We start from the raw sequence: 24,315 nt of genomic DNA, 5'->3' as shown, positions 1-24,315 counted from the left end.
TCACTTTTTTTTGCCAATATGCACCATTGGCATTACTATTAATTCATTCAGTGGACGAATTCAATTCAAACCCAATATGGCATGAGAAATCTTTTTCTGCTGCTTCTCAGCTTTGAACGCAAGACCTCGCAGTCATAGGCCACTGCTCTATCCACTGATCCACTGAGGTCCCAAAAAAGAAACAATTAATACAAACAGTAATATCTTATCCATCATATTACTCCCAGAGTATACTTTTTCCAACACACGTGATTTTCCATTTGAAATTTTGCATACTTATACACCTATTCTTACTCTTAGTATATTAATCTTATATGTGACACCACGCTGAGGCTGAATGGGACTGCTTTCAAACAGTCATTTTTGGCCTCGGCTACAGAAGCGGCGTTAAGCGAGTTAATGTAACGAACAACGTGAAACGGTCATCTTGGTGGAAAACACCGGAAGTAAAAAAAAGCCGTTGGAGAGAAAAAGAAGACTTAGAAGTTGTACATACAACGTAAGGGTTTTGAGTCTCGTCATCGTTACGTTGAAGCGCGAAAGGCTGCAAAGCTAGTAGTTAAATTCGCTCTAAAGTTAGTGCCCTCTGAAGTCAGGTATTATAGCACCCACCCCTCAGAATCATAACCCCAACTGAACAGTGATCGATACAATTAGCTTTAAAAGACTCTTCGTCAGAATGGGTATCTCCCTCCAACTTTATTAACAGTTCTCCTATAATATCCTATTTCAACCAATATCCTTAGTTGCTCTCTCTCATCTACTTGATTTAATGTATAAAATAAGCATGTAATTATTTCACTCTTTATCGTTTTTAGGAATATATTCTGCAGTCATCACCACTAGCTTTGAAAGTGATAACATGAAAAAACTTGCTGAAGGGACGGCAAGATTTTTTTCGCGACTGAACAGACTATTTGATCACTTTAATTCTAGATCAAAGTATGGAGATTATTCAGATAATGAGCCAGTATCCAAAGAGTCACATATTATAGACTCTCTGAAAGATTTCCTTCAGTGGATTTCTAGGTGGGAGTCGACAGGTAAAATGAAGAAACCTTACTGCTTCAGAGGTAAGTATATAAGTGAAATCTACATTTGCTAATTATTGTCCTATGAGCCGTTCAGATTAATTGTGGTCACTGAGAGCCAAGTTTCAATTAAATAAGTGATCTCGTAATAAGTGATAAGCAATATTTGAACGTGATCCAACGATATGTTGGTTAAATTGTAATTAAAACAATTTTATCAACACAGGCCTTATTCAGACCATCAAAGGTATCATTGGCTTGTGGGATCAAGTAAAAGACGACGAGGGCCAGGAGTATTTGCTTTTGTCCCACTTTAATACGGATCCAGCAGAAAATTTGTTTTCAATGTTGAGAATGAATCGTGGGAGCTACGATAGAAATCCGAGCCCATACGCGTTCATGCTGAACTTGAAACAAATAATTTTCTTGCAATTGAAGTCCTCTGATCGGTCTGGCTATGAAAGCTCTGAAGCAGAAACGTTATTGCGTGATGTGGACCTCACCGAGATGAAGAAGATAGATGAGGAAACGGAAATACATAATACCATTGAGGAGGAGGAGGATGACGTTTCTTCACATGACATTTTATCAGCTGGATTCGTCCGACACAAGAGGGTGGAGAATGAGGATGATGATACGATCGAAGAGTATCAAGAGACTGAAGAACAAATCTTCATCGAAAAAACTTGTTCTGAAAAACTTCATGACTGCGCAGCTACTTACTATGCTGGATTTTGCATTAAAAAATTGCACAATCAACTGCATTGCGAAGTTTGCTACGAATATATGCGAACTGGCGAAGAAGAAGAAAATCATGCCCTAATTAAAATGAGAGCATATGCCAGTTCAAAAGGATTGAAGTACAACGAGCTCTTATATGCACCTTCCAAAATCTTTTTTGCCGAATTCCTGAAAATTCACAATACATTTCAGAAACTTTTTCAGTCGGTTCAGCACGAGACTAATGTTCTCGAAATTCTTTTTAAAGAAATCATAAAGACACATCCTCTCCCTAGCCTGAAGTGCACAACAGAGCACAAGATTGTCATTGTACAATTTATTATTAAGGGACTCTTGAAAAAAACCCTTGACAACATCAATAAAGTCCTGTAGTTATCTGGTAAAGACTTTATACATTTAAATATACCTTTTTTGGTAATTTCCGACGATTAATTCAATAGGTGTGGAAACCGGTGAGCGTCGGGTAAGAAGAAGCAAAGAAAATTCTCAAATTCTTCCCAAAGCTTTCGGTTCGGACTCCAAGCCTTCCTCAGTGGCTGGGGCGGGAAAGAGCACTATTTATTCATCAATTCATTTTACAATTATTTAACTACTTACTCAAATTTTTAGTCTTTTCTTGCTTTGTAAAATGGTCTTTTTTGTTCACAGGGTATGGGATTTGGGGCACTGCACTTAATTTTCTACTCATTTTTAATATTTAGCAATTTTTCTCTCTTTTTGTGTGTCTTTCTTAATATTTCTTTGTGAGACTACTGGTTTCAAAGTTCAATATTTGAGAACCGTTATTTAAATATACCGATGTACTTGGTCTAGAGGTCACACTTGCAGTTTTGCAGATAAAAGCTTTCTCCTTCTATCATAATGAAAGATATCTTGGTTATAATACTAGAAATAGATTATGTATATCAGATTTCATTCCAAAAACTGTTAAAACTACAATTCGTTTCAGAAGAATATTGCGTAACAATAAATACATTGGCTGTAGGATGATACGAATAATTTTGTAGTAAAATTATACTTGGAGTCTAGATGAACGAGAACGCATGTTTGAGGAAAAATCTTCGATTAAAGCTCAATTTTAAAATCAATTTTTGATTCATATTCAACCACTTATCGAAATCGGGGTCGTGGATCCAGGATATTCAGGTTAGCAGCTCACGCCTGTCGATCCTCCGCCATTTTAGGAACAAGTTTGAAGTCGATACCAGACGTTCCAAGGCTAAATCCCGAAACAGATTTAGCCGCACTGTCCTAAGTATGCCCGAAGGTCGATGCCTCCATCCAATGACTTGTATAAATTTTCAGGGGAATCTGTCTTCATTCATGCGCTGAACATGATCATACTATCGAAGTTGTCATCTCTTCTCTCAACACTACAAACGGCTACGATCCCAACTCGATTTTCACGAGTTATTCCCTAAACTTATTTTTTTTAAATGCAAATAAATAATAATTCGATTCTGTGTCCACCCAAAACAAAAATCGTTTAAGACCTCAGCTTGACAGTTTTTTCGATCTCAAGAACTTAGTTTTCCCCCTTTTTATTTTGAATGTATATTCTCATTCATCTGAATCTCAAAAAAGTAATTTTGAGACTTAGATGAACGTGTATACAAATTCAAAAAAAAAAAAAAAACGGAAAAAACTAAGTTTTTTGATTTCGAAAAAAATTTTGTCAAGGACAGGTCTTAGGAAAAACAGTTTTTTGTTTTGGGTAAACGCGAATATGAACTTAAAAAAAAACAGAAAAAAACTTTGTTTCTGATATTAAAAAAAATTAAAGTTACTGCTTCTTGTAAATTTTTTTAAAGTTTGTTTTCAGGTCTACCCAAAACAAAAATCGAAAAAAAAGAATAAAAAAAACGGAAAAAACTAAGTCTTTTGATTTCGAAAAAAATTTTGTCAAGGACAGGTCTTAGGAAAAACAGTTTTTTGTTTTGGGTAAACGCGAATATGAACTTAAAAAAAAAACAGAAAAAAACTTTGTTTCTGATATTAAAAAAAATTAAAGTTACTGCTTCTTGTAAATTTTTTTAAAGTTTGTTTTCAGGTCTACCCAAAACAAAAATCGTTTTTCATAAGACCTCAACTTGATATTTTTTTCGATCTCAAGAACTTAGTTTTCCCCCTTTTTATTTTGAATGTATATTCTCATTCATCTGAATCTCAAAAAAGTAATTTTGAGACTTAGATGAACGTGTATACAAATTCCAAAAAAAAACGGAAAAAACTAAGTTTTTTGATTTCGAAAAAAATTTTGTCAAGGACAGGTCTTAGGAAAAACAGTTTTTTGTTTTGGGTAAACGCGAATATGAACTTAAAAAAAACAGAAAAAAAACTTTGTTTCTGATATTAAAAAAAAATTAAAGTTACTGCTTCTTGTAATTTTTTTTAAAGTTTGTTTTCAGGTCTACCCAAAACAAAAATCGAAAAAAAAGAATAAAAAAAAAACGGAAAAAACTAAGTCTTTTGATTTCGAAAAAAATTTTGTCAAGGACAGGTCTTAGGAAAAACAGTTTTTTGTTTTGGGTAAACGCGAATATGAACTTAAAAAAAAACAGAAAAAAACTTTGTTTCTGATATTAAAAAAAATTAAAGTTACTGCTTCTTGTAAATTTTTTTAAAGTTTGTTTTCAGGTCTACCCAAAACAAAAATCGTTTTTCATAAGACCTCAACTTGATATTTTTTTCGATCTCAAGAACTTAGTTTTCCCCCTTTTTATTTTGAATGTATATTCTCATTCATCTGAATCTCAAAACAGTAATTTTGAGACTTAGATGAACGTGTATACAAATTCTAAAAAAACGGAAAAAACTAAGTTTTTTGATTTCGATAAAAATTGTCAGGGACTGGTCTTAAGAAAAACAATTTTTATTTTGGGTATAGACTAATATGGATTTAGAAGAACATAGAAGAAAATTATAGGAAAATCTTTGATTTTAAAGTTGAAAGGATCTTCAGTTTAAAATTTAGTGGTATTCCTAGATTTGTGTCTTCTAAAAAATAATTTTTTATATATTTTTAAAACGTTGAATATTTTAAATCTGATTCTATGCATTTTATTTCATTCACTGTTGCTTCACTTTATTTATTTCTTAGAAAGATGATAATTTGAAGTGAGATTAAAAATGTTGAAAATTTCTAAATATTGTTTGTAAAAGTATAAATTATTGGTTATAAACCATATGGACAATATAAGTATTTTAAACTTATTTTTGGTGAACTTTTAGATTTTCACTAACGAAAATATTTATTCATAAGATAATTATAAATTTGCAAATAATAAATTTTAAAAAGAATAAAATGTATTTTTCTGAGATAATGAAGTGTATTATAAATATCTATTAAATACAGGTTTGTTACAATTAATCTTTGTACTCCCCTTACCTAATATCTTAGGCCTTGGGGCCTATTTTGAGCAAAATCCGACTGTACGAGATTAACAAGGACTGTATTACATTATAACAACAACAAGACAAATTATTGTAATTTTATAGAAAATCAAAAAATGACAGTATCAGGTGAGTTGAAAAAAATAGAATATTGACTAATTTTGCAATGATAGAATTAATTCTTATGAACTTGTTCCCTGGAGAGCTGTTCTGAGGATACAACACAGTAAAAATTTTTTTTCTAAAAGATACTTTGCTACTTATTATTACTTTGCTCATTTTCAGAGAACAAAATCATATAGAAAAACAAGAAAAGCAATTTATTTACCAGTGCTAAATCTTTAATTACCAATAACCACATAAAATTAATAAATAGATCGCATGGGATTATGAGGAAAAAATCAGATCTCCACAAATTTTTTTTACACGAGAAAAAAAACTCGCTTTTTTGTATTTCTTCGTAGTGCTCGAAGAGGCATGGAAAGATTTTTAAGTGTGTATTCTTAGCGAACCACACAGCACAGTAGAAATCCATAAAAAAAACTCCCTTGTAGCAGCATTGAAGCGGCAGCGGCAAACGCCTGTGTGAGGGGTGAATTGCAATGTGAGGAAAAAAACTAACAAATATTTTTTCTCATCTCCTCTGCTTTGAGTGCACAAAGGCCATATTGTGTGCGCTTAGCGAGCGATACGCTCTCAACATCTTTCTCGCTTGGCTGCTGAAAGCCAACTGACAGTGAGTGAGTAAGAAAGACTCAGAAAATTTCCGGCGGGCCGAAGCAGAGATACTAGCGCCTCTATCGAAAAGTTCGAAGATTACACTTGTAAACAATGACCCAACCGATACCACTATATAGGATATATAGCAAAGGCTTGACTTAAATAATCATTTTATTATGCGGAATAAATATAGAGAAAATATTATGTTTTTCAGTCTTCTTGATCCATGCAAAACCCCCTTAATGGGTTTCGTAGATCGCGGAGGCTAAAAGAACATATTTTTTCTTGTTTTTCAACTTAATTCTTAAATTTAGGCTTTTAGGCACATAAAAGTAAACTACATTTTTTGGAATTTTATTAAAAAATTTAAATATTGAGTCGTTGGAACTTGACTTTCAGAGACCTTTTTTGAAAAAAAAATAAATAAATTAATAAATTTGTATTTTTGAGAGTATTTTATACAAAAACAAAACATTTTCGGCATATTTTATGCTACGTATTGTTTTGAAGGAAGAAAATAAAAAATCCTTTGTCTAAGTACGAATGTAACTCATCCCCTAACACGGGCTTCTTCAGACCTAAGGCTTAGCCATAAGGCTTAACAGCCTAATTTTCTTATCAATTAAATTTTTTTGGGAAAGTTTAATTTAGGATTGAATTATTAAGGATTAATAACATGTTAGATTCTGAAAAATCAGTAAAATTGATTGCTTTTTAGAATTTATAGGCTTTCCGGAACTGGGCTAAACATCTATTCTAAAGACCGCTTAACAGAAAATATTTTGTTTTTTTTATTTCTGATGAATCTACTTTAAGTATTCACATCGATTGAAATATAATTCTTTCAAAAAAAAATCTGTAAATCAGATAGCTCGTATGTTGTAGGTATAATACTTTTAAATAATTGTTTTATGTTTAAAAAAATATTTAAAGAAAATATGCTGTTTAGTCTTCATGAATCGCGGTAATCCTTAAAGACAGAAAAATAGAATTTAATCCTTTAAGGACGATTGACCGACCGGTGACCCAAAAACAAATTTTTTTCTACGGGCTACTAAAGTTTCGTTTTGCTCTAAAAATCAGATCGGATCCCTGATTTTTAACCCTCTCGTCTTTAAGGGTTAAGTAAACAAAATTCTTTAGAACTTTTTAGATTCTGTCCAAAATAAGGAATGAAAAATGAGCAGTAAATCTAAACTTAAACATTTTACGATAAATATTTATTGTCAAACTTAAATATTTCCTACTATGAATTGAAGGTCGATGAATGATCATATATTTCGAATACATATCGCTCTTTTTCAATAAATAGTAAAGGTTTAACCGGTTTTCACGATCAACTTTGACATTGAAGAAATCTTAAAGAATTTTGACTTTTAATATAAATTATTTATTTTGTAGTTTTTTAATATCTCAGCTTGAAGGTTCAAAAAAATTTGGTGATTTTTAAAATTTAAGATCTTTATCTGAGAATACGAATCAGTTTATTAAGTTAGATTTAAAGATATGTCACAGAATTAAGGGGTTGATCACTAAAAAATTAAATTTGGTTAATAAAAAATTGAAATCTTCTCAATATAGCGTCTAATTTAAATTGAAAAAAACTTTATTTTCTATTTAAAAATTTAATTACAATTTCACCGTTTTTAAAATTCAATTTTGCTCACCAAAATTGATCTTTTACTGCTCATTTTTGCAGTTCCCTTTAAAAACATGTGTCAGTTCAAAACATTAATTTTATTTTCAAATTATTAAATTTGAAAAATATAGCTATTCAAAGAAATTATTATTCATTAGAAATTATAGATCTTTTAATTTTTGATATTTTTTTTATACATTGTTTATTTAATTGAGTATTTGTAAAACTCTAATGCCCAGCACACAATATGTTTTGTATTGTAATAATGTTTTTGACTTTTCAATGAGAGTGAGTAAGATCTAGATCTAGTCATTTCACTCACTCTCACAGGAAATTTTAAAAATATGTTTACAAACAAAACTTATTGTGCGCTAGTCATAATAGCAGTCGCCAAAATATTAAATATTGAGGATTAAAAATTAGTATTAAATTTTAATTAATAATAATTGATTTTTTCTGCGGATAAAATTTTTTGATGTATTTATTAGAAATTATCGCCTAGCTTGGAGCACACGAATCATATACAACGAGAAAAAAAGGGTGCGATTAACTTTTTTTCCTCATAAATTTAACACTTTTTAGGTGTAAAAATATATCAACATTTTTTAATGTTAATTTTACACCTTTTTCAGGGTAAAATTAACATGAAAAAGGGTAACTTTAACCCCTGATACACCTAAAAAGGGTAATATTTACACCGATTTCGGATCAATACTGCAGGGTAAAATTAACATTTCCGGAATGTTATTTTAACTTTTTGGGATTTATCTCAGTGTTGGGGAAAGTGCTCTTCCTTCGAACGTTCTTGCCTTCGAATAATGTGAATTTTCTTTTCGTTTTCCCAAGAAACTAACACATTTCTAATTAATATTAATTGGCTTAACATCAATTGTTGATAATTCTAATATAATTTAGTGTAAATCTCTTACGAAAAACAAAAGAAATTGACATTAATCGAAGGCATAAACTTTTGAAGGGAGACCACTTTCCCCTATATTCTTGTTCTTGTATTCCAATCCTTGAGTTTCTAATCTTAGTTTCTTTACTCAAAGTTCACAATTAAATATTTCTTTCTGAAGTTTGATAAAATTGAACTTGTTTTTTTCTGAGGTTCTTAACATGCCGTAGATGCGGGTGACTTGTCTCCGGGAGTTTCCTTGACCCCTGTCATCCATAAGCTTCTCTTTAATTCTAGCACTTACACTTAAGTACTGATCATTCAAGTCTTTGAAATCATTAAATCGGCAGCATTACACTACTGACTTTTTTTTTAATATGAAAGATAGGAATAAAAAACCCTGCTTCTAAAATTAAAAACCCGGACTGTTACAGATTTCCTTTTTTATAACAAAACATAAATCAATATTCATTGCTTTTAGCTTGCAAACAGGATTTGATAGAATAATTAAATTGTCTTTAATTCCTCAGTTTCCTGAAGGTACCGCAGGTCTACGACCTCGTTCCAGAAACTTCCCGAAATACCCTGAAACCTCAACCATTTGAGATAGTGCCTGAGGCAGCTTGTTCAGGCCTCTAACATCTGATTAAACGTGTGGTTTGTGTAGCAATAATTGGCCGAGAAATTAGACCACAACTAGTTAAACCATAATTTCCTCAAAGTCTCTGTTAAAACTGGTTCAGGCTGAGCTTTCCCCAAGTCTCTGGCCTTGAGTTATGGAGATTGAATTCCGTGCTTTTGGTACATATTTGCGAATATTTCTGGATTCCTCTGGGAAAGTGAAGGTCAGAGACCTCTAAGAGGAGCGGTATTTATGGGGTTCTTTGTCTTTTTCTTTGGAGTACAGAGTGAGGTTTTTCTGGGAAAGCAGGGAGAGGATGGGGATGAAAACAGAAGGACAAAAACACTCCACATGCTTTCATGGCCGCCTACGCATTTGCGCTCTACGATTCTCCCAAGTTTTAGCTTTTCCCACAGCCAAAATCTTACAATGTTTGGCAGAGAATGAATCTGGGAAGATGCGTAAAAGATTGAGGAAAAACTTACCAACTCATGAAGCCCGTGGACAAACAGCCCGCCCCGATATGTATCATCACTTGTTTTGACAGCATTGTCGTTCTATCTCGCTCTTGTGCACACACACTGACTATCTTCCTTCCTGCTCACACTTGTTTTCAGCACCACAAAAGAATTGAAAAGTCGCGAAATGAAGCGCGAAAATGTCACATATGCAAATAGAATTTGTTGCCTCCTCCACAATTTCCAAACACAAATGCTCTTTAGTTGCACGAGATTGAATATTGAAGATTACTGATGCATTTCATGAGGCTCGTCTGTTTGTTTATATTGAATTACTTTTGCCAAGCGCGATAAATCCAAAGATGTTGACCACTTTTTTTATGTTGTTCACAACGCACACTCAACTCACACGAACGAGCCCCCAAGAATTCCTTCCACTGAAATATCTCACTTTTCCCCAGAATATTCCTCAAAATACCAATCACTTTCACTCTCAGGCTACTGCCGAAGCTCAAAAAGACAATAATTCTTTAGCGATAATCCTCAAAATTGTCCAGGAAAATCCTCGCAAAAACTGAACACTCTCTTGATAGCTCCTTGTAAACAATGATAAGACGCAATTTTGCACTATGCGAAAAAAACGCACTTTTTATGGAAACTCACGAGGAAATTGCACCACTCGTGACTCTGGTTGGTGGTCGTATGATTTCTTGTGCTTTGAATAAGTCCACTTTTGCCGATTAATCTCTGGCCAGCGGGAAAAAATGCGACTATTCGTGGGATTCTCTGATATGAAAATGCTGAGAAATCAAAAGACGACAGTTTCGTGTGTTCAACACAACTGGCGCTCTACACGTGATGCTCGCGCAGGGTCACTCCACTCAAAAGTGAAAGTGTAATAAATTTAGGTGTATAAAATACATACGTGTATTTTAATACATCTTGAAGCGTATGAAAATAATTACAGTGCGATGTAATAATCTCAATGATCTTATTTATTTTTAAGAAAAATTATTGATTCATCAAGTCTCACAGATAGATGCTGAATTCTCATATATATATATATATATATATATATATATATATATATATATATATATTCCATTGATGATCCGCAGAACCACTCATTTTCCTCTTCTTCAGTCCCATTCTACCAGTCCTATGGGTGTATGGCAAGGAACATCCACGTGCATTTAGGGCTTTTTTAGAACTAAATCGATGCTCCTGGACAGTCTCCGGTGACTGACTAATCCTTCCACCACGAGGCTAAAATTGAGTCTCAAAAAAACACACAAATACCTCAACGGCAACGCAAGTGTAAACCCACAGATTTTTATCTGGTGGTCATGACAGCACTCAGCACAAAAGGGTCCTTTTCAGGACCGGCCCTCAATATCATTTCAATGAATTGAGGGTCTGTCGACGATCAAAGATCTTTTTTGCGAACTCTGTGTAAAACAAAAATGTGACGTCCTTTGTCTGTAAGAGACCCACAGGGGCCCCATGAACGCCGACCAGGGATCAGCGGAATGAAATTGGTGATTGAGAGACCCCATGAGAAGTATAGTAGCTCCATCTTCGCGAAATCGGACATTGGTGTCGAATCGGTGGCCTTCACGGATTCCGACGACATTGAGATCCTCACCGTGACATTTGAGAAGTTTTCTGTGACTTCCGTTTACAAGCCCCCGGGAGTGGACTTTCAGTTCCCGGAGCCGAGTAATTTTGCGATATCCAATGTCCGCTTTATTCTCGGCGACTTTAACTGTCACAACACAATACTCACTGGGGTTATGGGACAACAAACGCAGATGGGGAAGCGCTGGAGTAATGGTACGAGGGCAAGGGGCTAACATTGTCACACGATGCTAAACTTACAGCATCTTTTCGCAGCGCAAGATGGAGACGGGGTTATAACCCTGGCCTGATCTCATCTTTGATGATGACTAGATGGCCCCCATCCTGTCGCAAGACGGTGTTGCCCCCTATCCGAACTCTCAGCATAGACCCATCATGTGTCAAGTCACGCACGGCCTCCATGAAGCCTAGGCCCTTTCGTAGAAGGTACAACTTCTGTAAGGCTGACTGGAGAAGGTTCTCGTCAGATGTTGATTCGGGCGTGAGGGTAATTGATCCAAAACCGGAGAATTACGAGCGTTTAGTGGAGGAAGTGAAAAAGATTTCGAGGTCGTGCATTCCAAGAGGATGTCGCACTAACTACAACCCTGGTTTGCTTTCCGAGATATCTAATTTGATGTCAGATTACTTCCAATCCTTTGAAGCAGATCCATTTGGTGACGCTACAATTGAACTTGGAAGTGCATTGGCCGACGCTGTTGCGGAGAGTCGTCGGAAGCTCTGGGTGTCAACCGTTGAGGGTCTCGTCTCAACCTCACTCACAGTAGCCATCAGGCCTGAAGGTTGATGAGACACCTTGGCAACGACCCATTCCGTTGTTTTACGAATTCATAATTGCCTTTTACAATGTGATTTTACTCTAGGTGGCCGAAAACTGCTTACTAGTCAAAACATACTAACTCTACACTAATTCTCCAGAATTCGTAATCGAAATTAAAATTTTCAGGGAAATTTGTGTGCTGTTTAATGATAAGAATAGTCATCATAAAAAATATAAAATGAAATCATACTTCAGTTAGATTTGAGAAAAGAGAGAGAGTTCATTAAAATATTTAAAATCAAATTAAATAAGATTGTTAACCTGAGGACTGGTAAATCGGGTAAATTGCTACCAAAAATAAATATTTATACTATGCAAGTACAGGTGTTTGAACTAATCATCGGGTGTTCCGAACTGGTTTGCACTATCATTGATTAATACTAATCTTGGATTTGTCTGCAGGTAAGAGGTAACCCATTTAAACAAGCGGAAACTCAACTGAGGTCTCGATTATATTATGATTTATTGCTTTATTATCGTATTATTTTTTTTCTATTGCATTATTGTATTCTGCATGTTTTCTGAAGAGGCACTCAATGGGTCAAGTGGTAGAGCACTCGCTCTATGATGCAAGCGATGCAAGTGTTCCGGGTTCGAATCCCCTTTAGGTCACCAGGAATTTTTCTGGCGTTAAAGGTGTTCGAATTGCATCCAGTGAGCTTCACTGCACTTGACTCCACGGGCATGGGACTGACAACCTCATCCCGTACAAGAAAAAAAATGAATGTCTAGAAATCCCCTTGCAGGAAGGCCTTGTTCCTTCATGGAATGATGTGCCAGCATTATTATTATATTATTATTATTATTATTATGTTTTTCGTGAAAAAATCTTATTTAAAAAAATTATTTCATTGTTGTTAATGTGAATTATGTGAATTATTAACATGTGATGTGTGATGAGGTGATCTACGGCATTCACTCATTTATATTAAAATCTTTTACCCGATTTTTTTTGTAAAAAGTTAAATAAAATTTACAGAACAGTGGCAAAGAAAATTAAATTCAAATCTTTAAGAAAAGAAATGTTAAAATTATTCAAATTATTGAAGAATGTATTGTTATAAGATAAGAATAATGATCTCTATAGACTAGAGAAATTGATGTCCATATTGAAGAGTTTTCCATACACATGCCTAGGGAGGGAATTTATTTCAATTTGCACAAAAATTTCTCTAGTATGTAAAGGCCATAAAGCGTATTAAGAAAAGTCTCGTGTCATGGCTATCACTATACATTGAAAAATATAGTTTCTATATATTATTTACAAAAATATCCAAGTTTTACATGGTTTCTGAATTGTTTATAAACTTCTACAAAAAAAAGAATTAAAAATTATTATGTCGTATGGTGAAAATTTTATGTCATAGATGAGATGGAGATTTTACATACAGTCGAGTTCCTCAAATTTGAACTCCTCAAATTTGAACGACGCGACGGTTGAATTGAAAATGTAAAATTTGAGGTTTTGAGTGGAGTCTGAATTAGAACCATTTTTCTCTGATGTTTCCTCAATATTATCGCATTAACTTCCGCAATAAATTCCATTTATTTCACAATAAATTGCATTGATATATTCTGTAAAGTTATTTTTCTTCATTTAGGGAAATTGCATTTCACATGAATTCCGTTACATTTTTGAAAATATTGTTTAAATTTGAGGAGTGAGAAATGTCATCTATACCCCCCAAATGTTCAAATTTGAGGAACTCTACTGTAACCTCAAATTGTGTAACATTTTTATAATAAATAAGAAAATTAGGCATTAATTTACAGTTTTTATTTAATACATTTTTATACGTAATGAAAAATGTGTAAAATATTCAAACTTCAGCGTGAAGTTTGCCACAATTCACTATGAATTTTCGCCGCCCAATCAGAGCATTCCGTGCACATTCGCTGCGTTTTCTGTGTGAACATTTTTTGTTTGTCGTGTGAATATTCTGTCGTGAAAGAGGCCGGTGTAATATTCCTGCAGAATTGCACCTTTCCAAATAAAACTGAGGTAAAATAGTCTGAAATACTAAGTGGCCTTTCGGTTTCCTGTGCAGCTGAGACGCGAGAAAGTAGGCGGTAAGTGAGATTGTTTGTTCAGAGAAGAAAATGTCTGCGACACCTTTCCTTGTGTCAAAATGGAAAAATCGACTAATTTCACCTTTTCCGTGTCTATTTTCTCCTTATTTTTGTTCTCCTTGGCAATCTGTGCCTTATAATGAAACCAATTGAGTGCAAAATTGAATTATCTTTAGTCCCCTTCAGCTCCCTCGTTCACTTTTTCATTTTTCTGTCTCGCTTTTCTTCTTTTCCGTGCAGAGCGACTGGGGAGAGAAAATGCGTCGAGCCACGATTGCCCTCTTATTGCTGGGGCTACTCCTGGTATCTGGACACACCACTGATGATGCCTTCGATGACGAAGAAGCTACAGTCTCTACGGAGGAGGAAGATAGTCCAGTAAGTTAATCGCAGACATGCCATTTTTTAGAGATAAGAACAACGTGTCATGCGAGGCGTTTTGCCTCGTGGAACCATCAATTAGATTAATCCGGGAGATCGTCTCCCCTCTGCAGATACAAGCACAAATTAGACAATTCAATAGGCAGTGCAATAAATCATTAGAAAAAAAAGAATCCAATAGGGCCAGGAAGATCCCGATTGATTTCCAACTAGGAAATTTTTATGGGAATATTCACAAGAATTTTCCTTTCAGGGGAAAAACTCGTGTCTTGCAAAAGCCAGCTCAAAATAGCTAAAATATAAAAGAGGCTTTATGAGGCCTCTCTCTTTGGACAAGTAGTGAGTAATAATAATAAGAGTGGTAGTAATTTCAAGAATTCTTTATTGTCTGCTCCTAAAGAGGTTGCTGTTTTTAGAAGTAGGGTGATATTCAGGGTAATGTCTTTGTCTTCTCAAAATTTATGATCTCGATGAACTTCTCTATATCTTAATTGTTGATGCCTTAAGTGAAGCCGTAAAGCCACTTAAGAATGGATAGTTCAGATGATTTTTTTAGGGTGAAAAAATTCACATTAAATTTTATAAAGATGAAAATGAAATAGGTGTGAGATTATTAAGAATTTCACCTTAGAAAAACAGTTTCAAAGCATTTAGCTTTTGCAGAATACTTCAACTGGCGAGATTCAGTACATTATTATCGATTTTCGAAAAGAAAAATACACTTAATATTACTGGAATTTGTACTAAAAATTAAATTATCGTTTCATGACCGGTTGGGACCGATAATATCCGATTGAATATTCCAAGACCTTTCAATTAAATCTAATCTTGTTCAAATAGGTTGAGAAATAAACCCTCCAGAAGTTCCTGAATGATTTAAATTTGACTTAAAAAATCAAAATGGCGAATTGTCAGATCATAGGTATCTAGATCAGAGGTCTTTTCTAGATTGACTTCTGAAACATATCCAAAAATGAGGGGTAAAGAAACAGAGAAAATGACCAGTAATAAGCCCAGATAAGCTTATTGTAGCTGAAATTCTGTAGAGGATAAATTTGCTCCTTCACTCTTCAGTTACTGTTTAGTGAAAATTCTTTAGATATAATTTGAAAACTTCTTAAATACAAGAAAAATACGCGAGTGTAAAATGCTTCTATTGGAAACAAATTAATCCAAATGGAGACAAGGAAAAATTTCTAATTGGAGACAAACAGCGTAAGTGAAACCGCGACGAAAGGCTTCCAAAACCTTGTTGAGTTGCTCCTGAGTGCAGGATTTGTACTTATTCCTGGTCTTTTCTCCTTTCCCATTTAAAACAAAAAGAAAATTTCTCTAAAAAAAATCATATTTCCGGGGTTTCCTATTGAAGCATTTGCAGATATTTGTTTACGAAATTGATAAATATTTTATTTGAAAACTTCACGTACCGTTAACAATAAAGATTAGCACTTAATTTAACTAAAATTAGCCAGAAATGTGACATTAAATGTTAAACAAAACGAATAAACAACAGTCACCTCATAGTGTTTTTCATTGGAAAACATGGTCAATCGACGAAAAATTCGATGGTGAAAAGGTTCACTTTTAATTTTTCTGACAAATTAACAAATTAAAATTTGTGAATATGAATGAATTTTCGCTTTATTTGGAGTAAAATTAACTAAATAATGAAACTGAGGCATAGAAAGTATGTAAATATAATAGTTTAGTACCGTATTTATCATGAAAACAGTGACGTTTCCATTTGGAGTAGCGAAAAATTTCCATTTGAAGCAGGTTTTGAATTAGCTTAATTTACCCTATCGTCCAGTTTATATACGACTTCGAAATTTCAGTAATCGATTTTTCGATTAAATGGATCTTGCAATAAATTTGATGAAGTTGGGGTTTCAAAAGGGTTGTAGTATTACACGAGAGCTTTCCAAAACACAAAAATTTATCAAATTCTGACAATTAGAACAGAAGATAGGGTAAACTTTGGAAAGAGGGACACTTAAGAAAAATTTCAATTTCAAATGCACTTTGAACCCAATAAATATTTATTTGTCCCAATTTCTGTGCATCATGAAATACCTTGTGAAATATTCTGACAGAATCTTAACAGTTTTTATTAGAAATAACACATTTTGAAAAGATGGACAAAATTTTGGAAAGTGGGACAAAATTTTTTGTAAAGATGGACATAGTGATAATAATAACAAAATTTTATATGAAATATGTAGAAGATCAATTGTTAAGGTTTTTCTGCGTAATACTTGCACATTAGATCGCTATCCTCTTCTCTCCTTTATCTCAGAGTGACGCTTGAGGAATCCTAATTCCAAAGAACTTCCTGGGCATTCCACCAAAATGAATTCTGCAAATTTCTTATATGCTCCGTACTGTGCAGCAATTGAACCTTGATAAGAGGATACAACATTTAGCCCATTTCAACACCCAATCCACCTAAGTCCTTTTCCACTTACTTTAGAAGTACTGCAGAGGCTCCCCTTTGCCCCCTTTGTCTTTCTGTTCTCCAAGTGTTTTACCTGACTGCTCTGTCAGAAAAGTGGTTTTCGTAATCTGAAATGTTTTGGCAGTCTTTCTCCAGGGGATTTCCTCCTTAACAGCTGCTACTGCTTTTGCAACCATTTCTCTGGATAATTAAGGATTCTTTTCTTCCTCGTTGACGAGATTTAACTGCACAAAAATACCAAAATCATTCACAGAATCAACCTGTCCAAGATTTCATAAAACTTGTTTTGAATGCAACACGAAATTAAATCACATGTCTCTCCTTTTTAACTGCGATTTTCACTGCGCATTTAATAATAATTCACAAATTATGCCAAAAAAATCAAGCAAAACACTTTGATATTTTTCTAGCAACTTCCTCACGAAACAGAGAAAATGACAACTACTGCGTTAAAGGTTATGAATATCACGCATACAATATATTTTTCATATTCTTCTTGCAAGTCACTCTTTGATTGTAAAGTAACGCCTTTTGTCTTTAACTTCTTATTTAGTTACAAAATTAGGCTTATAATAATCGTTTGATCGAAAATTAAAATAATTAATTGATTTCTTATAAAGTTTTGAGGGAGGTGTCCCACATTCCACACATCTTGGTCCCACTTTCCAAACAGTTCCGCTTTCCAAGTTTTACCCTATGGCCATTTGAAAATTATTTTTTTTTACCCATTTTAGCTTGGTCATTTTTTAGTGGAAAGCTCTTAGGCCCTGCTATAACATACTAAAATTTGAAATCGATCGATGCGATAGGGGTTAAGTTATTGAGAAATCAAAATTTGCTGATATTCCAAAATAGCGGTAGCGGTATGGATCTGGCAGAATAACCTTCCACCTATCGACATTTAACCTTTGCTGAAAACCAAGCTTGTCCATATCTCTCTTCGCTCTCTCCTCGGAAGTGCTTATACGACGGGTGGGACGGTAGGGACGACTGTTCACTCTAGATCACAAGAAGAAAAACCCTTGCGATGTCAATTAGTTTGATAATTAAGAATTAAAAATTGCATAAAATTGAAAAATAAATCTTAAATATTTAAAAAACCTGTTGAAACTTTTTTCAAAACTCCAAAATTGTATGTCAAATCCGTTAAATGCCCGTTCGCGTCAATTGTTTTTTAACAGGAACCTTGTAAAAAAAACTTCTGAATTTTTTCTTTTTAAACGGGAGTGTTGTTTTTGACAATAATGGCCGATGATTTTGAGCCTTGCTAAAGCGGGAGATTTTCTTTTCGGGGAAGCTTTTCTCGGTTTTCCTGATTATTGGGAATTCTGATTATTTAGGAAGTGTCTTTCAGGCTCTTTGGAAACTTTAATGGGTAGGTAGTATTTACTTTAGTTTGACTCCTTTCCGTTCTTTTGGGGACAAGAGTACCCATGAATTTTCCAATTTCCCAAAGGTGGAGAAAATTATTCCTTTGTAAAAGTATCATATTTGTCCACTTAGGGTTACAAAAAAATGAATTTTACTGAAATTTATTCGCTGGATATGTTACAGTCTCGAAAGAGTTAATTGAGTTCCAAAGCATACTCGAAAATGAAAGAAATCTGTTTCTTTTTCGAAAACGAAAAATTCAAAAACGCCTTTTTGGATGATATCGACTTATGAAAATTTTATTATGTTCGGATTGTAAATGAAATAATATTGCTACCTCTTCTCTTTGAGATCGAGCAATGAAAAGTTCATGAAAAATTATTATTTGCCCTGCAAAAATATTTGTTATTCACACCAAATTTTTTTTCTGGAAATTCTGGTTGGGAATTAAATTTACTCAGACGTTTTTTGCAATTCCAACATGCTTATAATCTGAATATAATAATTGTAATATATAAAATTTATTCAGAAGGTTTTTATGAAAGAGAAAAAAAACAGTAATGAGCTTAGTAAATCTTTTGGAAGGTAAAAAATGAATAAAATTTTAAACGTTAATATAAAGTTTTAATACATCTTATTATATTTTTACTACATTAATGACATTGCTATATAAGCGAAAAAATGTAGAGGAACACAGGCATGGTTCGCACTCAGTCAACATTTAAATGATGCGAGTTTTCTCTTTGGGTTGCAAAGAGCTAGTTCGTCATTTCGTAGCAATAAGATGGATCATAATTAAGCCTATGATATTAGATGTGAAATGCTGAATCAGCTCTTTGCAAACAAAGAGAAAATTTGAATTGTTTGAAGGTTCACTGTGTGCGAACCATGCCTATATTCCCCTATGTAGGATTGTACATAGCGCGGTAGACTTTAAAAAAAACCTTGAATCCATCATTGCAAATCGAAAATAGGAAAAAAGGGTGCCTCAATTCAAAAATTCAAATCAATTCAAATCATAAAAAGAAAAAAATATAATAAATTACAGTTTTATTTGAGATTTGAATAAGTTAAATCGCATTTTTAATGATTTATTCTAATTTCAAATATTTATTATTATCAAATATTATTTTTAAACATTATAATTTTAACAAGAATGAGATGGATGTTTAAATCCAAAGCAAACAAATCTGTAAGAATGTTTTTGTTTCAATATTTTTGGACATTAAAGGAATTTTGCTATGCTTTTCTTGAAAAAGATAAAACAGTTAATTCTGAATGTTATTACAAACTTATTGACCAATTAAATAAAAAAAAAAAATCATTGGAAGTAATTTTCTTCGATTTTTTCAAATTTTTTTTAAGAAAGTCGTGTGTGCCCATTATAGTCAAATTGTCAAATTGCCGAAAATTGCTCCCAATGTGCAGAGGTCTTTTAAATGGTTATGTGGATCAAGAAGTCTAAAAAACAGCATATTTCCTTTAATTCTTTTTTTAAATTAAAAAAAAAAAACATATTTTCTAAATTATTTAAATTTTCATTTAAAAATTTTAAAAATTCGGGAGTTGGGACTTGATTTTCGGGGACGTTTTTAGATAAATCTTACTCTTCGGTAGTTACATTTACATTAAAGTAGGTATTCCTAAGAATGAATTTCTTGATAATCTGCCATATTCGCTTCATTTGGCTTCCCATGATTTCTAATTGTTCCAAAACCTGAAGCAATTTTTTCATGAAGAGCCAGTTTTTATCTTATGAAGGAAATTATAGTAGTAATAGCTGTTGTAGAAGTATATTTTGTAGTAATTCCAGACTTGAACCGGTTAAATAAAACAAATTAATATGGTTTAGAGATATTCAAATTTTTTTTTTAAATCAATTCAATTTTGTGCGGCTGGGTTGTAAAACGTTGATTTAATAAAGTTATTAGAACATTTGACCTTGAAAATTTTTAAAGGGGAAAGGTTATCGGTCTTTGTCATAAATATAAGGGATAAAAGTTAACCTAGACAAGTTCGAAAAAGTATATTCAAAATAGAGTAAAATCGTTAAATTTCACTGAAACCGCTTCATAAACACTGAAGATATGGTCCGGTCAGGTTATTTTTATTTATAGCTCGGGTCAGGGTGAGGGAAGCGTTGGAAAGTTCTTGACCTCAGCTAAAACATATATTAAAATATCATCAAAATTTAAAATGGAAGTCTTCAAGATTTTCAATTTCGAATTTTTGAAAATGGACTTTTTAATTAATCGCACCTTCGATTAAATCAGATGAAGTTGGGGTGTTGGAAGTATTGTAGTATTTAACGAACGCTTTTGAAATCACCAAAATTTTTCATATTCTAACAGTTAGAACAGGAGACATGGACATTTAAAATTTTAATTTTTGACCCCTTCTAGTTCGGTACAGGGGAGTCTGGGAAAGTTAAGATTTTTCAGTGATTTTCGGATATGTTTTAGAGCTAGTTCAAGCGAACATTTCGCCCAAACATATCTATGACTGGAAAATTCTCCATTTTTAATTATTGAAGGTCAAAGGTCAACTACTTTGCAAGGCTCATTTTTCACCCCATTTGGTTAAATTTGGATTTTTTGGAAAGGTATTGTAATTTCGAACCCGGCTGCATCGGTCTTCATCGGTAATGAACCGGTTAAGTACCGATTTTTGAATAATTTTACATCCTCTATTATTAACATTCCATAAAAAACATGTTTTTCGGTTTTTCTCAAAATTGGTCCAAGCTTTTTCAATGATTTTCGAGTAGGTTTTAGAGCTAGTCCTGGCGAACATTTCACCCAAACATACCTATGACTGAAAAATTCGCTATTTTGAATTATTGATGGTCAAAGGTCAACCACTTTGGAAGGCCCATTTTTCAATCGATTTGGTTAAATTTGGATTTTTAGGGAAAGTATTGTAACTTCGGACCCGGCTGCAAGTTTTCCGGTAAAGTACGGATTTTGTTTTAATTTCAAATTTTGTGGTTTATGAATCAACTTGATCTCTAGTAGACCACTACGCACCAAAAGATCATGCGAAAAACTAATTCACAGTGAGCTCTATCTCGTAAGTTCGAGCATTGCGCAAAGCTGCGACGCTTTGCCATCTCTTTTTTTTATGAAAAGCTCTTAGTCCTTGCTATAACATACTAAAATTTGAAATCGATCCATGCCATAAGGGCTGAGTTATTGAGAGAGCAAAATTCTCTTTTCAAATTGAAATTACTTCGAAAGAAATACTAAAAATCTCCTAAAATTTATCTAAAATATATGAAATATTTTAAAATCATGCCATTATTTTCAAATCAAATATTTTTTAGCATCTCTATATTTCTTCGAACTATTAAAATATGAAAGAAAAAAGTGAATTCGAAAACTTTATCGCACTTGAAGAAAAACAAAAACTTTTCCAATTTATCAGTCCTAGCCTGATTGATGATTGCGATAATCACGATCATTTTCCTAATTAAATAATAATTGAGCGAATAATTATCGCATTTGTTAAAATGTGCATGCTGCTTTTTTTTCGTGCTGCTCACACAGTTGACCTCAATAATCTCTTCGGAAATGGATAATAGAACTTCAACATATTCTTCAGCTTCTGGCATATAGAGAATGTAATTGAATTTAAAAAGTCTGTAGCAGGAATTTTCCAAATAATTCTATGTTATTATTTTGAAGCTTGTTCTTGGAGAAATTTAGAAACTTATGTAAAACTTTCAATGAAGAATTTTCGAGTGGTCACTCTGGAGGGAATTCATGAATAATATCTCTCTCACAGTACAGTTTCATATATGGTTATTTTGTGGCATAACATTTATGTTGGAGAAAGTTTCTGGTGAGAACAGATAAAACGACAATGTGTATAGGAATATTGGGTTTTTTAAAAGGAGATTTGTTCTGAATGAAACTATAGAATAGACATTTATTTTCAGGCAAAGTTAGATTCTTTTTATCTAAAGTTTTGATAAAGTCCAAAAAAAGTTTTAGTCAATGTACATGTACACTTTGGGATAACAGTTTTTAAATTTAATAATATGTTTTCAACTAGTTTTTTTAGGTTTTACTTTATTTATTATCCCCCACCCCACCCCTTTAAAGGTTGTCCAGACGGATATTTCGTATGAAATTACCCAGACAGACAATTGATCATATACAGTAGAGTCTCTCAAATCTGAATCTCTCAAATTCGAACGCCGTTTGCACTCAAAATGTCAATTGTTGGGTTATGTTAAAAAATTCGTGTGTGGATGATTTAAAATCATATTTCTGTGCTGTTTTCTGAATATTTACTTACAATTACGAGAGAATAAAATGTAAAGGAAGTTCGTCACCACGAAGATTTGTGAGAAATTCTGGGCATTTGATTCAAAGTGCAATTTAATTTCACGTAAATTCCGTTAGTTTTGAAAATATCGTTCGAATTTGGGAGTTGAGAAATGTCAAAAATACCCCCCAATCGTTCGAATTTGAGAGACTCTACTGTATAGTCAAGTGCTAAACCAGGCGCTTCGCTATTTGGATCGTTTTTTACCAATCCACTTAAAATAATATTTTTATTTTTATTTCCGTAATATAGTCACTACAGTAACATAATATAACTATTCAAGTTTGAGAAAAAGCAAAAATAATATTTTTATCCATTAAATAAGTGAGTGCAATCGACTCATTTCAATCTTGTGCCAGCTGGGTTCTGCACTAAAAATTTTTTAGCAGTGATATTTTTGCTAATGACAGCTGGTTGATTGAAAACACTTATTGTTTTTTCCTTCTGAAAAAAAAAGTATTTTAAATCCAAAGATTTAATTAAAAGTGAATTAGCGAAAAGGCGACCCAGTTAGTGCATGTTGACTTATTTCAGTATTATAATTATTTTATAAATTTTCTTTAATATTTTAGATAATTTTTTTTATATTATGTTTCTGAATGAAACAGTGAATAATTCTATGGATTTAAAAGAAGTAAAAAAGAATTTCATCAGTCCAAAACACAAGCGTTTAAGTAGCACTTTTCAGAAAACGATCCAGTTGCCCCAACTTTACTATATGAAAATCCCATTGAATCATTTCTAATAACCGTTTTCAAGGTTTAAGTTTTAAAAGGCTCTAGAGAGCGCATTTTTCAACCGAATTGGATTATGTTTGGGCTCGTTGGAAAGGCCTTGGATTTTCTGACAAGTCTGAACCGGTAATGACAGTAGCATACCTAAGGGGGTGCGGAAGGGGCGGTCCGCCCAGGGTGCGAGCCTCCAGGGGCGCCGATGTTCCTTTTATTTTTTAGACAACTGAACCTTGACTCTTTATAATTGCCATGTTTAAGTAAAAAAGATTTTAATAAAATAGACTCCGAGTCTTTCTGGAGTGCCCTTCTAGTTCTTACAATGCCTTTTGTCCTTGTAATCTACCAAAATTTGCGTTAACACTTTTAATTTTCTCAGTCACTTTCTGGGGCGTCTCTCTTGTTCTTAAAATGCATTTTGTCCTTACAATTCTTCAAAATTTCCCGTTGAAATAAATTTAAAAAAAAACTTTTAATTTCTTCACGAGACTCTAGGGTGCTCCTCTTGCTCCTAAAATGCATTTTGTCCTTATCTATTAAAATTTAGCGTTGAAGAAAAAGCTTTTATAATTCCCTCACTTTCTAGGGCGTTTATATTGTGCTGAAACGCGCACAGTTGTTAAACATAAAACGAGTAAGTTAAAGAAAACTGTTAAAAACAGGGGCCTCTCGACATTTCATTTTTCTATACATTTTTACATAGAGGCACTGAAGACTATTGGCAAGTTTTTTTCTAAAGAGAATTGACTTATCAGTCTGATATTATTCGAAATCGTGCATTAAAAGCTATCTAAAGATACATATTTCATAATGTTCGCCGAAATAATACAAGAACTATGAGCAAATTTGTTTAAGTCGTGGTGCAATATCTGCAAAAATTTTACAAGGAAAAGTGAAAAATATCTTCACTTTTTATTAGGTTTGATAAGCCCCTGGTTAAAAATTTAGATTCAATTTTGTTTGAGCTATGCAGGACTATGCTCAATTTTAACCATTTTATTTTTGAGCTGTACGCGGC

At 33.2% G+C, this 24,315-nt stretch overlaps 2 protein-coding genes across 2 annotated transcripts in view; one reads left to right on the top strand and one right to left on the bottom strand.

Moving 5' to 3' along the window:
* The window catches only part of LOC129805870 (uncharacterized), a 45,023-nt gene extending 34,683 nt beyond the window's left edge, over positions 1 to 10,340 (bottom strand). The window contains exon 1 of the mRNA XM_055854094.1: positions 9,530 to 10,340. Coding sequence (XP_055710069.1) covers positions 9,530 to 9,594 — 65 coding nt within the window. The 5' untranslated portion in view covers positions 9,595 to 10,340. The remainder of the gene's footprint in view (positions 1 to 9,529) is intronic.
* Positions 10,341 to 13,824: 3,484 nt separating this feature from the next.
* Positions 13,825 to 24,315, top strand: part of LOC129805869 (calnexin-like) — a 51,885-nt gene continuing 41,394 nt past the window's right edge. The window contains exons 1-2 of the mRNA XM_055854093.1: positions 13,825 to 14,030; positions 14,271 to 14,408. Of these exons, the coding sequence (XP_055710068.1) occupies positions 14,289 to 14,408 (120 nt within the window). The 5' untranslated portion in view covers positions 13,825 to 14,030; positions 14,271 to 14,288. The remainder of the gene's footprint in view (positions 14,031 to 14,270; positions 14,409 to 24,315) is intronic.

This window comes from Phlebotomus papatasi, chromosome 3 (genome assembly GCF_024763615.1).
Source record: "Phlebotomus papatasi isolate M1 chromosome 3, Ppap_2.1, whole genome shotgun sequence".
Classification (NCBI taxonomy): Eukaryota; Metazoa; Arthropoda; class Insecta; order Diptera; family Psychodidae; genus Phlebotomus; species Phlebotomus papatasi.
The sequence above is the reverse complement of the archived record's forward strand: the minus strand, read 5'-3'. Positions and strand labels throughout refer to the sequence as shown.